Below are 16,299 nucleotides of genomic sequence, written 5' to 3' on the forward strand. Positions count from 1 at the left end.
TTTCCTAAGTACCATTACAACAGCTTTTATTTCTTCTTTGCAAAAAGGTCTTTGAAATTTTGATGGCGTTGAAAACTAGTTTTGTGAAATCAGTGGCTGAGGTTGGTGGGGTTTTTTTTGACTCTCAACTAGATGAAGGCACAAGTTTCACTGAGCAGTGACTTAGAAGGCTAGTCACAAAGAACAAAGGATGTGATTCTAATGTCATGTTACACTCATTGTTTCCAAAACACGGTACTCGGAAGAACACTAAATACCTTCTACTCAAGTTAGGTTTTTTTGGACCAAAATTGCATTTATAGAAGGTTAACATGCAGCACCGACAACCATCCAGAAGAGATCTGGTCATTCTCTAGAAGAAAACCCAACTTGTTTCCCCAGACCTTTGAATCTTGCTTCCTACTTCGCTGTAAACAACACACTTCACTGTCACGCGTGTACAAGCACACAAACAGTTGTGAGTGCTCGGGTGGGAACATTCAGTCACTTTACTTAAAACACATATCACACTTTTTAGGGATCAGGAAAACAGGCAGGGTAACAAAAAATAAGGTTCAGCATCTAAATCTAACACAAGTCTTGCCAGGAAATTGAAGTTACACAAGTAAAAATATTTTGAGAGGCCTGCAGAACACAGCTACAAAGCAATTTGACCTACCGCCCAGGTTAGCAGCACCTGCAGCACACAAACTCCCGTATCGGCTCAACCCCTTGGACCAGGGTTTGAACGCATGACACGGAACAGAGCAGTTTATGAATGATAATCTACTCCAACACAGTGAGAGTGGATGGATCAAGTCCAGGCTGGTATAGTAAAGATGTGGTATGATGCAAGCAATATTGAAGCCTAACAATAGCAAATGAAATTCTTTAGGTATCCACACATTCACCTGTCTTCTGTCTACCTTCTGTAAGCAGCACCATTTTGCTCCATATTCCCTCCCCTCAACTACACTCCACTTTGCTGTGACCCAAGAGTGTCATCGTAAAAGAATTAAAAAACAAAACCCAGAGGCACTCACTTTAATCATCTCCATTTCCAGTTCTTCGTCACTTTCAATGACACAGGAAACATTTTGTTCGTTGTCTGTGGAGCATTCCTCCTATGGAAAAAAAATAATTTCTTAACAAAGTTATTTCTATTTTACACGCAACCTTCCAACCTTCATACATACTATAAACCACTTTTCTGTACGCTTTTACTTCTTCCCAAGAATAACTAAGCTCAACATTCAGATCTGAAACCTGCCCATAAAAAAAAAATATCTGAAAGAAATTAGAATATAACAAGGCCCTGTAGTGAGAGACAAAAACAGTAGCATCACCAGATGCGTGAAACACTTGGAACATAAGGAAATTATAATCTTATTTAAGAGGCATCAATCCACATTCAGCTGTCTCTAGAAGGACTGCTATTTACAGATCCCTTAGAAAAATATCTGCTTTTTATTCACGACCAAGTCAGAATTTGTAGAATTTGTCCCCATACTGCAAGAGATTCTTTGACAACATATTAGCAACTGAAAGAGGAAAGCTAATCAGACTATCTAGAGTTTCTGTATTCAGTGCTAATGCTCCCAGCCTCATGACTGAAGAGCGGCTCAGTGCTTGACTACCTCCACAAGTATTTTCCATACTCTGAGCCCTTCTTCCGCCCACCTTAATATTCTCTCAGGAACAGAACATTTTAAAATTTTGGGGGAAATTAAGGATGAGATCACTTCCTCTGCTGAGTGTCCAGGATAAATGAGGTCTTTTCTCATTACCTCAGGCGCAGCTTCGTTGAGCAATTCTTTTGCAGCCTGACGTTCCAAGATCTCAAGTTCTTGCTCAGTAATGTCTAGTGACATGAAATCATCTCTGTCTGCTACATCCTTCGAGCTGGCTGCTGCAGCCCCATCTTCTACAACAGTGTTACATCTCTCTGCCTCTTCTTCATTGCCGCCTCCCTCCCAGAGGCCAGCCAGTGTAGCATCAGAGCAGATGTTGAAGTCGCCTTCGAGTTGTTTAGCAAATTCAGGTATTTCAACTTTCTGTGCTTCAACATTTGCTGACTTTGCTTCAAGATTTGTTGGAGTTGCACCACCGCTCCTCTCCAAAACAGAAGGGGAACCTGAACCAAACAGCGTGCTTCTTAGGGCATTCACATTCGCTGTTATGTCAGTTAGTATTTCTGCAGCCCTAGAAGGTAAAACAAGAAAGTTAAACCACAACGATAAAGGCAGTTACTACATCCATCTTTGCTACAAGTGGAACTGTGGATTGTAAAGCAGTCTGTTTCTCCAGACAGTTTGTCCAAAAGTTCACATAAAAAGGCTCACCACTCATATGCAATTTCATTTCCTTCTTACAGAAGTGGAATGCCAATTTTTTTGCACTGAAGAAAGCCTAAAAAGACTCTCCGAAAACGGTTTGTGGTATTGCCCCTATGCTTGTATCAAGTCTCCAGACTTCTAGTAGTTAATCACGTGAGAGAACCGAGTATTTATGAAAGGTCTTGCTGTCTATTTCAGCAAGAAGAAACAGATTCAAAGTTCAGTGTCAAACCCACGGCAATTAGGCCAGGGAAAAACTACGTTCCTATGTATAAAGATGGTATTTTCCCCATTAAGCATACTGTGCTTTCTTTTCTCGAAAAAGGACGCACAGATAACAGAGATGGCTGTTAACACACGTGTTTGGTTGCACAGGACCTTGGGGAGCAAGAACAAAACAACGATCTTGCAGGTAACGTAGAGACAGGCTGGCAGAAGTCTAACCTCTGCAAGTTTTCAAGTTGTCCAGAAGAGTCAGGGATGCGAGAAGCCAGGTCCGTTATCTCTTCCGCTAGTGAAGTCAAGCGCGCCTTCACACCCTCCGACATGTCATCTATAAGAAGTGTCAGAGTTATTTCACAATAATTGAGGTCTAACGTCTATACACAAATAAGTTCCATTCAAGTAACTGCATATCTACAAGATCTACAGATAAGGCAGCATTTTCCAGTGCTTAGAAATCAAGTACTCGGAATCAGGCCAAGCTTCCGTGTACTTTAGCATCGCATCTCTTCCAGTAGCGCGTTACACGTGCTCAGGGAAAAAGGATACAGAACAGGACCATTACAAAGCAATCCTTCCCCAGTATACCCTCCAGGTTCCAGAAAAGAGCTGCTGATACAGACATGCTGACTAAACCAAAGCCAAAAAGCTGCACCTCATATTAAGGTGATAGTACTACCACCTCCATCTTTGATAGAAAAGTAAAATTCAGCCAGTACCAAAAGGAAATAAACTTCCGCCCCCTCTTTTTTTCAACTATAAGCTACATGCAACACTCAACTTTCTTACGAAGCACAGAACTGAAAAAAAACTAAGATTTTAGAATCACTTTTCTAATCAAATAAATAATACTAAGCCGCTCTAAAAAAAATTGGGTCCTATTTATACACCTCAAGAAAAGCATTACTTCATAAAAGGTATTTTTTTTGTGGTCTTATTTCTTTTTAAACTAGATTTTTGTCCTTGCAACAGCAGAATTGAAATTAACTCACTGAAGCGTTTCCATAAACAAACTGGAATGACAGCAGGGATTCTTACCATCTCTGTATACAGCAGAAACAAACAACATACCAAGATCGCATTCCTACATCGTTACAGAAAAATAGTTCCACAGTATGGTAACACAGGCCATGCAAGAGCCTTTACAGTCTGCGCTCTCTGGAAGTCATCTCTAATCACCAAGAAACCAGACAATCCTGACACAAAGATGTTACCAAAAAAACCCTGTTGGGAAATAGAATACTCAATTGTACAATTGAATAAATTCCTTATGCTTGAACATATAATTTACCTCTTCTCACACAAAATAATTCCTGGTCTCTGTTATTCATATTTTGCAATTTTTGATAAATGATGAGTCCAGCCTGCAGAAGAAAGGAAAAAAAGTTAGTACTCTGCAGAAAAACAACATCTTCGAGACTATACAAGAAAACCACAGTAATTAATTTAGCAAACCATGGCACGAATGCACGGTGAACATCAAATTCCGAGTTGTTGGCCCATGACGTGTAACAGTCAATGGTCTGCCTTACTGCATTGCTCATCACAACCAGGTTACGTTTTACAGAATGCTTCCCAAAAGGCAAAGTCCTGACTTGGGGTACACATTGTAGCGGATATTCTTATATAGATCCCAGCGCGGTTATCTTAGAAAGTTAGCTGCAAATAAAGAGCTCCAAGGACTCCGCTCCGGGTCTCACCATCTGCTCCCCCTCATACAGATTTTATGTAGTGCTCCAAGAGAATAGCTATGAACCTACTAAGATAGATTCTGCGTGCTTAATATTTCCCTTGATATGAATAATAAGTTCTAACAGGAAAATGCAGCCTAAAGCCAGGAATGTGCTAATTAGGCTACACATGTTAACCAAAGCATCTTAAAACAGGAAAGAGAAAGAAACAAGTTACTCCCTCGTGTTTTCCCGTGAGGCTCCAAAAGGCAGGCCAGGTGAACAGAGCATAGAAATAAAGGCATTGTCTGGATAAAGCTGGTTACAGTAGCTGCACCAGGCACCAAAACCAGAGCTCCTTTCCTCACTGGTTTGAGTTTTAACAGGTGCTAAACCCTCTCCAGTTTAACATTTAACTAAACTGAAAAATACACAGTGTTTCCCGAGTCAGAAAAGAAAAAAAACCCAGACCACTGTCCCACTTCCCTTCCTCTATCTAACCTCACCACAGAAATAAAAGCCTGCTGCCATCAAGAACAACCTTTTCCCAGGAAGCAGACAGCACCCAGCAGCCTTTTGGTAAATCTCTTCACAGAACTGTAGGAAAACTACACCATTTTCAAAATGGTAAAAAGCAGAGACTTCTACAGAGGTAGAAAGATTCATATGCAAGTAAATGAGTCTTCCTGGTAATCCATACTGAGTTTCTGCTGTATTAGCCACCGGAGAAGGTTGTATTTCTTCAGAGTTGCTTATCTCACATATTATATTTAGCAGGATTTCGGTTCATAAGCAGATGACCAAAAACCCCAGTAGAAAACACATCCGAAAGCGCTAACAAGCTACAGTGAATGCCTGCAGACAAGGGAACCAAAAAAGTAATTACCCACTCTTCACTTCCATAAGCGATTATTGTAAATACACGTCAGCCATGTTACACCTACATGGGGATAATCACGCTGCAAGAATTTAGGCTTACTCCATACAAACAGATTCACCCGACTGCTCCATCAAATCTCACTCCCCTGAGGGTGACAATTTGAAGTGAGTCCAAGCAGACAGACACTCCTCAGTCATACTTGTTGGTGCCCGTGTCATTTGGCACGTTCAGAGCACAGCAGAACCTCCAGGAGCTCTGCTTCAAGAACAGGCTTCAATAAAAAGGAAAGTCTTGCAACACCAGGAAACATTAAGAGGTAAGGACCTCATGGGAGGCTTAATGCTGACGTGGAACGGGGTTTTTTTCTCCCTTCCATCTACATCCAGTTTTCTACGCAAAACGTTCACCACAATATCCTCTTCAAGTGATCTCAGTGTTGAGACAGGTTACTGCGTCACATAAAAGCAGTATCATTCTTCAACATGGAAGATATTATGAAGCTCTGGCTGAACACTGAGGTTTAAAATATAATACAGAAGGACTGGGACAGCAACCTGTTTGGTGGCATTTCTTCCTTTAAACATCCCATATCGACAGTGGACCTCAGAGCCTTCCTACATTCTTTATGTTCTATAGGAGAAAGGCACTAAAACCAGCAGCTAACAGCACATTAGAGAAGGAATTTATTGATACGGTTGGAAGTGATCTCTTTTTGTACATACATAGGCATCGGTGGCTGCATACAATTTTTGCTCCTCGTTGAGTGGAAACTCTTCCCAGTTACTACAGCGGACAGTCTTATCCTTCAAGAGCTGCTTGCCAAAAAGGTGTTTGACCAGACCATTTAGACTCCATATCTCCTTACACTTCAGCTGGGAAAAAAAACAACAACAAAAAAACAGAGGACTTGTTTAAAGGGGAAAGCAATTGGACCTGGCAGAACATATTCCTTGAATCAGCAAAGTGTACTTAATCCCTCAGTAGAAGCAAAAAGCTTTGGGTTAGTCAGAACAAACTAGTTTCTCAAAGCAGCGATTGTTCTCCAGGCCTAATTCTGCTCTCATCATATTAAAAGGCAGTTTGGCCACTTGAATCTTGTACTTCCCTGCTCTGAAACTGTATTGTTAGGGGACATACCTACATCGTCAAGCTGGAAAGATGGCATTAGGGCTAGATGAGTCCGTGCAATGTGAGGTGGTACCAAAATAGGAAATACCTGTACAATACAGTCTGCAGGTTGATAAAATAAAAGCCATAGACTTAAACAGCAATCCCTCTCTCCTTCACAATTTTTCTATTATTTGTCTTTCTAATTAGAGAAACTCAATATCAACACCAGGCATTTATTTAATATAAACATGGGAATATTAAAATCTGCCTGTAAGTGTTCTGTCATCTTTTGCAAGTCCTAAACTAAGTGCCAGCAAAAGAGTGCAGTTATAAACCACACTAACCACTATTCAGCGTGCTGGGAAGCAGTTCATCAGAAGTCTCTAGAAGTTACCCCACCACACTGCTGTTTTCAATTGCTTTTGTAACCGTACTTGTCAATCACAGTCACTGCATGCTATTGTCTTAATAGCCAGTTTGGGAAACTTTCCTTCAGACCCCAAGGATCCAGGACTCACGGGCACAGCCTTCTGCTATTCCAACTTGCAAAACATGCAGAACTGTCGAGCAAACAGCAGCACTGCAGCATTATCAGCTCATCCCCTTAAATCTGGTGTAAAAAAAAAAAAAAAAAAGACAAAACCAACTACCAGCTGTTCATTTTAGGTGCCCTCAAACCCTCCCCTTCAGATTGTGCCATTATCTACAACCCTATTCTTTGTTCTCTCAAGCTTCACTTTCAAGTTTATTTTTGGTTTGTTTTCTCTTTAGCAGAAGACTTTAAGGCTGCTATCAGAGATCACATCGCTCATCTTCATAACAAATCATCCTGGAGTTAGATACTGGGATTAGAAAAAAAAAAGAAAGGGGGAGGGATGAACTGAGGAACTCCAAGTCTGAAAAGAAACAGCTCCTTCTATTGCTTGAGCAAAAGAAGGTTAACTTGCACAATTTCCAACCCACTGGGAACTGAAACTTCAAGGTGGCTTGTATGGAGAGCACTGCCCCAAATGCTGATGATACATCACATTCCCCTCTCCCTCACTTAATTACATAGGGTACATAATGCACAGAATAGAGAAAGGTATAAGCAGTATTATTTCCAGGCATAAGTCTCTGTCCTCCACCAGGAAACTGTAATTGTTGCTTTTATCCTACCAAATGAAAAAATCATGCAGAAGGAAAGAGAAGCGCATGAAGAGACCAAGTGCAGGTAAGGAAAAGCCTCACATACACAAAAAGGCAGGAAAGCGCTAAGGGACACGTGAGAAATAAGAATGGCAGAATGATTTGGAAGGTAATGAACCTTTTGCTCTTTTCCCTAGAGAGACAGCACAGATCTCCCCACATCAAACGAAACCTAACCAAAACCCACCTAAACTGAAATTAAGGGTATGCCAAATGCAACGCTACTTCTAAACAATGGGTCATCAGGCACTGGAAACTGTACCCGCACAGGAGCGGAGGCAACACCAACTTCAGAGTCATGGAAACAAAGATATTTCTATGGCTCCAGATCATATGGCAAACGCCTCCACGCGGAGGACTTCGAAGATGACCTTGATGCTTCCTCCCAGCACCAAGCAAGCCACGGCAGGAGGGTTGCCTCCCTTCAAACAGGCATCAGTCCTCCGCAGCATATCTTGCATTTTATTTTAAAGGTTCAGCCATTACTGGCAGGAGTACACCATTGTCTGTAGAACCTTGACTTGACACAATCTGGCAATTTCCATCACTATGAAGTAAATAAAATGCCTCTGCGGCTGAATTAAAAAGCCATATCTTGTAAACACAAAAGGTGAACAGGCCTGAAAGGAGACAAGTGTTCATTAAGAACCGGCTCACTAGAAGAGAGTACTTAGTTCTGCAGACTTTCTTGAGAGTTTTTAATCTCTTTCTTTTTAAAAAAGTTAAAACACATCTCTGCTTTATTCTACAGAATATGCTTGCTATCAGAATTGAACTCCTATGAAGACAGGGAAGCCGCCTTTAGCATAGCACAATAACAAGATTTCCCTCCCACAACAAAAAGGTTTTAAGTTTTACTTTCTCGTTAGCAACGTCAGCCAGCTCCACAAAGCTCTTCAGTTTGATTTCAAAGTCACTCATCAGCTTCCATTGATCTCCCTCAATTCCTACGCCAACCTTTTTAATTGTTTCATCTTCGAGCAGCCTTTTGAGTCCCTTGGGAAAACCTAAAATAGATTAAGCCCAAACATCAGAAACTAAATACTGGAAGATGCCAGAAAGTCTAATGGAAATGACAAAATCCTAGCACCAAGGCCATCTGCAGAAACCTGTGCTTTTAGAGGAACGGCCCCAAAAGTTGCTCTGCTTATGTGACTATTTGTACACTGGAACAACTGGAAACACCAATTCGTTGCAATATATCACCTGCAGACAAGTAGGAATGAATTATTTGAAATATCCAAATTCATTCTGCACCTGAAAACAAATCAAGTAAAAAAGTTAAAGAACCTTATTCCATTTGTCTTACAAATTGTTAAACCACATAGGAAGGCAACCTCTAACTGGAAGACATTTTAATTTCTCAGAATTGGATGCTCATGAAATCAAACACAATATTATTTTACTATCTTCCACATTATTCCTTCCCAGTTTTTGCTATTTCACATTCCCAGGAAACAGTTTAAACCATAAGCATGGGGAATCACCAGGAAAACAGATTCTGTGGAAGCACAGTCAGTGCTAACACCGGGCTGGTCCAACAACAGCATTTGGAAAACATGATTTGCCAACCAGATCCTCCGCCAAGCCCAGAGAAGTCAGTCTTGTAAATAAGAATAAAAATAAAAGGATGTACACAGATGCTAAGTATTATATTTTGATTTATCTCAAAACTGATGGCACGGCAATCCTGGATCAAAGGGTATTTTCAAGTTTACAGAACTGAATAAGAGCATGCAGCTTTCATATCTGTTTTTTTTACAGGAGGAAACAGCCACAGACACTTCATTCGTGAATGAAAGCAGTTTCTTCCTCCCCTCTGTGTTTGCTTCCCTTTAAAATTCAGAGCATCTTATTTAAATACATACCTTCAGGAACCCACAGCTAGACACCCTGAATTACTCTCCAGTGTAATTATAGTAACTACAAACACACAGTACTGCGCAAGTGCACAGTACTTGGTATCTGGCTTGGTTCTGATTTCAAGTTTCACCTTTTCACTACTGTAATATATATTTACATACTTCCAACAATCACTTTTTATCGCTGATTTTATTTCACATGCCAAATAGCTGTACTTTCACAGCTACCACTGACACACTATACAGACACATTTGCAACTCTAGCCACGGTCGGCTGCGTTGAGGACTGAAGTTGCAGGTCCAATTCAAAGCATTAGGAAATTACTGATAAAAAAAAAAAACCAACCACAAAACACTGTAGTAGCCTGGTGCTGTAAAATACAGGCAGAGTCCAACATTGCCAAAGCACTTCAGGCATAACACAATATGGAAATTCCTCTGTAGAGGAGATAAATACAGATGAACTAAATAAAAGCCTGCAACATATGCAGCTGACTTACTGAACAAGGGATTTTCACTTAAGAATATCATCATTAAGACCTTCAAGGACAAGAACTCTCCAGTAGAAGACTTGTGCTCCATTTCCACTACTTCATTTTTCTAGCAAAGTGACTGTATGAACTAAAAAGGTCTGAGTTCAAGACTATACAGAGGCTACAATCTGAGAAACAGGCCACATTTTCTTAGAAGTCTAAGGAAAAAAAAAAGTAAGAAACAGAAAATTATCAAGAATCCTCCTGACAAATATATGTAATTTTTGTCCTTTACACATAGTCCAAGAACTGTCCACTCTCTTCCTCCTGCAGAAAGACACATTTTTTTTTTTGCAACAACAAATAAAAGATAAGTCTTATCCAACCGCCTAATCCTGCCACCATCTACGTTTCTGTAGATCAAATGTATTCTGCATAATAATCAGAAATTGGCTGCGGTTCCTGCAAAAAGATTGACATCTCACTCAGCTCAAAGTCCATCTCCATTGGCAAGAACAGAAATTTTAGAAAGTGATTCACAAGGAAACACCATCTTCTGCTGTAACACACAGTAACCCACATGCAACCGTACTCAGCATCAATACACAAGCACCTTCACTCTTAGAATCGAAAGCATTTCAGCTCTTTATGACTCTTCTTCCCTCTGCTTCCTTTCTACAAATCTTTTTCTTTTGTGCACTTGTACCTTTCTGCCTGCTGGATTGAATAGCCTCCAGCAATTAAATTTTCCACCCCATTTGCTATAAATGACAAAGGATTGAACACCAACATTAAAATTATCGCTATTATACCTCAGCATGCGCACCCCAGGGAAATCAGAGACATCTCACAGGCATAGTTTCAATCTAACATTCAAACCAAAGGTTATAAAATTGCAGCCTCCTTCCCTCATTCCAATTTTCCCTATTTGGAAGCTTTTATTCACATCCGTAATGAATTCAGACTCTGTTGAGCACACCCCCTTCTCTCCCCACAGCTGCATCACACCGGGTATCCAGTATTCTTTCTGAAAACCAATGTGACAAAATACAGGTATTAGGAACAAAGAGTTCGGCGGCCATCATTTTTGAGGGGTTTTGTTATTGAAGCCAAATTAAAAAGAAACACAGCCTGCTAAATTTAGGTTCGTTGTTTATTTTGGTACTAGACAGAAAGCTAGTTATACGAGCACGGAATTCAATTTTTAAAACAGAATTAAAATATTCCTTCCCAGACAGAAAAATAATCCTCAAGTAAGATTCTTTTGCCCTGTTCAGAACCTAAAATGCTGTATGCAGCACACGGGGCAAGACTGGGGCTAAGATCCCCTTGATATACATAGGCAATACTCAAAGAATAACCCCCTTTATTATAGGCAGGAAAGGGGAGCAGGAGGATGCATTTTTTTACTATCCAACCCAGTGTGAAATATCAGCTATTGCTTAAGGCTTGAGTTCAAACTTAATCACAAGAAACAGAGGGCAACTAATGCCCCAACTGATCAGAAGAGAGGAAGTACAGTACCTGCCATCGAAGAGATGTGGAACAAATAACACTTCTCCTCAGATACGCATATCTGGATTACAGCTATTTTCGCCAATTTCCCTTTAGTATATGATGGTGGCCATTCAATATCAAATCCAACAGCAGCCCCATCTGATAAACTCTGCCTGAAAAGAAATGGATGTTCTTCACATGTAACTATTCGTCTGCCAGTATTTAAAATATCAGTCATCTTACGTAAAGGTGACTAAGAGAATCACAGCCACTGCGTCTTTCCTTTCACACATACAAGTCACAGAAACCATGGTAAAACCAAGACCGTAAGGAGGTGAATTTCCCACTGGTCCCAAAAGCTACCAGAAACTCTTCAAATGTTAGATCTTACTGCATGCAGGCAGTAGTACAGCAAGCCTCAGGAAACGGCCAGATACAAAAGGCGATGGAATAGTTTATATTCCCTCGAGAGCTCATTCTTTATCTATCCCACTGCACTGCAAGTTCTGCATAGAATTTTTTCCCCCCAGTAACATAAGTTGTGCTATGCAAAAAGGGGAGGGAAATGATCTATTTGCATCATGAATTTACTACCTTTTCTTCAAACATACAGACCCCAGTTATGAATTAACACATCACCCGATTTCTTACAGCTCATACTTCCCCATGAAGTCACTGAAGTTCATGGAATTATCCATACTGGGAAAGGTAACGGACCTGCATTAGAGCCTTTACCACTTCTGCTTCAAGGTACTGTGAGGTTCACTGATGGCATCTCCCATAAAGAACTGTAACTGCATAGCACAACAGAGACTTTGAGAAACTGTCTCCTTGTTTTTAAGTCACCGTGTGCTGTAGAGAAACCAGGGATCTCTCTCACAGAGATAATTCACCATCATGAGAAATAAGTTCAGTTTGTGCTTACAACCAGTAAGACAGACTTGTAGTGCACAGCAAGACAGCCAATGCGACCAGATGTTTTCTCTGGCTGAACTGTTGACCTCTGGACACATCAAATGCATGATCAGCCAGCAGAAGGAGACAGAGAGAAGAGCCAAGTCCTTTTGAGAAAGGAAAAAGCACTCCAAAAAAAGAAAACCAAAGTAAGACGTATTACCTGATATCTTCTGAGAGAAGGGAACAGTCACTGGCTTCGTAGCTGTAAACGACAGAGCCGCAGAACTCTAGGAATGGCAGCCCATCTTCCAAAACACTCCTCTGAACAATAGACTTCTGTCGAACAACATTTGGAAGAAGCTCGGTTACCAGCCACGCTGAACCTTGCAACAGACGCACCAGCACTGCAACCACTGCATGCGCCTGTAATGTTGTGTTGCAGCAAGGCTGGCGCCAGCAGTTACCAAAACCCTGCAGCAGAACTGTGCTCCTCACACAGGGCCAGTATCCCTGTCAATCAAAAACAGGGTGACATTCCCCATCTATCAAACCATTCGGGTTCATGCCCCAATTTCTTTGCTTAACTCCAAGCACTGGGACTGAAATCATGCAGGCTGAGTTTTCACCTCCATTTAGTTTAGTTGGATTCTTCCCACCAGAGATTCAGTAGAACAGTTAGGGAAAACATCCATTTTTGACAGCGTCAAAAACCCCTCGACACTACTTCAAACACTGTAGCACTTGCACACCTCAAATTTGAGGAACAAAATATTCAAAAACAGACAATAATTTGTCACGTCATTCTTCAAGCCATTCAAACCGGGTCAGTCTAAAGTCCTTGAAGGTATCTCTGTTTCAGTACAGGTGTATGCAATACCTGTTTCCCCACTTCCTCAGTCCCACATTTCAGCCAGCCCACTTCACTTAACCCTGCTAGATATAGTGTGTGAGGAACTTCACAAAGGTCTAAGTAAACTCCACGGACTTAAAACTACTTGCAATATTTAAAAGGATCAATATCCACCATCAAGTGATGAATACTGGTTTACCAATTGAAGCCTTAACCACACAAGGTGAGGCAAACTGTAACTGTCCAGTTGGCGTTTTTTTTTCCATCCACCTTTCAGAAGCGTATTTACTAAATGTTATTGACTGATAAACTCACTTGAACTGCAAAACTTCTGACAACATTGACCTGCCTGAAAAAAACTTTTGGTTCACTAAAATTACATCAGTAAACTACAGGGCCAGAAATAGCAAATATAGTTAAGTATTCCACAATAACACTCAAAGAACAAGACAATCTTGTCAAAAGAGGCCACAAAACAGGTTTTAATACCGTTTCAGAAACAATAAGTTGCCTGGAAGAGGGAGATTCTGAAACAAAGATACTGCCGATTTTATGCTTGCACAACAAAACATTTTTTCCAGTTAATGAAGGGTGAAAGTTTAATCAAAACCCTTCCTCAAAGAGCTTGTTGAGGCAGGCTGCCGCCGTACACAGGCTGTACCACAGCAAATTAAAGTCATGTTGGTTTTAACTGACATTTTTTAATATCCATGCTACTAATTTTTTACTCCCACTTTATAGAAGGAAAACTGCTGAACCGAGTCTTCTGCTTTTCTCCCATTAATTAGTTTTCTAATTGTTAAAGCAGTTTCAGATGTTACAGAAGGGACCCTTAAGTGGGAAATTTTAAACTGAAACTGCTCATATACACAGAAAAAAAATAATCCAAGGACACATTAACATTCTTGGAACACCAGAAACTTTGACATAATCTTGATGATCAATTAATTCTTCTGCAAAGTCTGAGCTGCAAAACCTCTGAAATACCGAACACGTGCAAATGCAGAAAGGCAGAGGCCCCTACCAGAACAAACTCCCCTGTCAGCCTACAACCTGAGCTCTCAAATTACACAGATGAAAAATCCCCAGTCCTTGCTGGTATACAGCCCCAATATTGGGTGGGCAATGCACCAAAAGCTGCCTTACACTCTGATAGTTTTGCCACCAAAATTCAGGTTGTCAGGAAGAAATTTCAACAGAGGTAACAGCAACAGCTTTTGGTCTATGTGTGATATTTTAATTAAAAAAAATAAAGACACTTTAACAAACTAATTCAACAAGCAAGAACACCAGAGTACCTAAATTTAATTACAGTTTATAGGACAAACCAGCTGTAAACAGTCACAAATATCAGAGCCGCAGGTCTAACTAAAAACATACAGTCCAACATTGTTTTATTAATCAGCCTGCAACCAATTAAGTTTCTCTCATGTGATGACATACCTTTTTATCACCCAAAACTCCCTCTTGGTTTTGTTCGAGCATCCACTGCGGATATTTATTCTGCAGACTAGTAGTTAGCAAATCCATTTTATTCATTTTTTCCACATTTCTGTTACTTTTACATTAAAAGAAAAGAAAAAAAAAAAAAAAACCAACACAGAATAGTCAATAGTTTGCACAGAGACAAGCTGTTACTAGCATCAGGCCAGAACAAGGTTATGAAGGATCACTACCATGAACTTCAAATGCTTTGTGCATGAGAATGGAGAGTTACAGAGGTGCCCACATTAAAAAGCGGAAGAGCATTAGGCCCTATATTCTTGTTCACATAAGAGTAAGAAAAACAAGAAAAAAAACACAACAGGAAAACCTCTTAAAGTCCTTCTGTGAAAGTTCAGTCTAGTTTTATGGAGATCCGTGACTCGGAACAGACGGTCTCACCTACTGCCATCTCTAGTCAACACAGCCCTCATTAGACAAATACATCTGGTGTTTCAGATAACAGCAAAGGAACCAGCCACCTAGCTTAAAAGCTGTCAGCTGCATTTGCTGACAAATGAAGTTGGGAAAATTCAAACTCAAAACAAGATCAGACTAACACAAACGGTCCCTGTACAGGACCTCAGGGCTGTGAGCCCACATGCAGAATTTCCAGGGCAAACTACAGCCAAACAAGGCACAGGCTGTTAAGCTCTCTGGTGCAGAATGGATGATGGCTGAGGTTACTTACGAACGTGCCAGCACCGGATTCAAATAAAGTGAGCTCACCAAGCAGAGGCAATCTATTCCCAGGGCATCAGGAATCGGGGTGGATCCCCTGGAACCGGAAGGCACTCCACAGTGAACAAATTTGAATTAGGAAGACACACTGTCCGAAACAGCAGGAGATTTTCAGCTCTGATGACTGGGGTTTTCTTTCAGGGAAATGGAGCAGGTTCTCCTAGTTGTAAGCAACTGATGACTAGATCAGAGCTGTTCCAGCTTCTCTCTTGTAGTACGAGTTAGAAAACCCCCTGGAGATGGAGCAAAACAGTTCACAAATTTCTCATCCTGCTTCTTCCTGCTAGCCCCCAGGTGCTCAATACACTTTTTACAACAAAATTAGGCCAGTACCACTTTAGTAAGACCATACTTTTCAGCTGCACTTCCTCATCAACAAGAAAACACAAACCCTAGGCAAATCATGCTGTTTCAGTTCTTCAATACTTAAAAAAGCCTTTTGATTTTTTTTAATTGATTACCTAGGCTAGGCAGAATTTTCCCCTTGCTTACTTGCCCACTTCTGCAGTGCCATAACCAACTACCAGCCCAAAGACAACTACAAAAAGTATTTTAATGCTAAAACAGTTACAGAATTCCCACTAGCAAGATGCCCCAATTAGAGCCAATCTGTTCGTCGGAGCTGCAATCAATGGTAACAAGAGAAAGCAGCAGAACGGCTAGAAACAAAGAAAGAATGCCCTGCAGCACCAGCTGCCACACCACAAACCTCACAACACATTTTCCAAAAACCAGCTGAAAGTTCAACAGCGCCTTTGGTAACCACCACACGAGCACGAACTGCTTACCGCAGCATCACCACCTTCGATTCACACACTAGTTTGGGTTGGAAGAGACTGTTAAAGCTCATCTAGCCCAACCCCCCTGCCCTGGGCAGGCACACCTCCCACCAGCCCAGGTTGCTCCAAGCCCCGTCCAACCTGGCCTTGAACACCTCCAGGAATGGGGCAGCCACAGCTTCTCGGGGCAACCTGGGCCAGGGGCTCACCACCCTCACAGCCGAGAATTTCTTCCTGGTATCTCAGTCTCCCCTCTTTCAGTGTCAAAACGTTCCCTCATGTCCCATCGCTCCCCTCCCTGATCCAGAGTCCCCCCCAGCTCTCCTGGAGCCC

General features: G+C 41.1%; 1 protein-coding gene across 1 annotated transcript in view; it reads right to left on the reverse strand.

The window, feature by feature from the left end:
* Positions 1 to 14,515, reverse strand: part of WRN (WRN RecQ like helicase) — a 41,512-nt gene extending 26,997 nt beyond the window's left edge. Inside the window, exons 1-9 of the mRNA XM_082482951.1 lie at positions 14,408 to 14,515; positions 12,335 to 12,450; positions 11,245 to 11,390; positions 8,244 to 8,392; positions 5,810 to 5,959; positions 3,829 to 3,901; positions 2,760 to 2,868; positions 1,767 to 2,181; positions 1,023 to 1,103 (exon numbers count right to left, since the gene is read on the reverse strand). Of these exons, the coding sequence (XP_082339077.1) occupies positions 1,023 to 1,103; positions 1,767 to 2,181; positions 2,760 to 2,868; positions 3,829 to 3,901; positions 5,810 to 5,959; positions 8,244 to 8,392; positions 11,245 to 11,390; positions 12,335 to 12,450; positions 14,408 to 14,503 (1,335 nt within the window). The 5' untranslated portion in view covers positions 14,504 to 14,515. The remainder of the gene's footprint in view (positions 1 to 1,022; positions 1,104 to 1,766; positions 2,182 to 2,759; positions 2,869 to 3,828; positions 3,902 to 5,809; positions 5,960 to 8,243; positions 8,393 to 11,244; positions 11,391 to 12,334; positions 12,451 to 14,407) is intronic.
* Between the last annotated feature and the right edge of the window lie 1,784 nt (positions 14,516 to 16,299).

This window comes from Vanellus vanellus, assembly GCF_965231255.1.
Source record: "Vanellus vanellus genome assembly, chromosome: 4".
NCBI classification, from domain to species: domain Eukaryota; kingdom Metazoa; phylum Chordata; class Aves; order Charadriiformes; family Charadriidae; genus Vanellus; species Vanellus vanellus.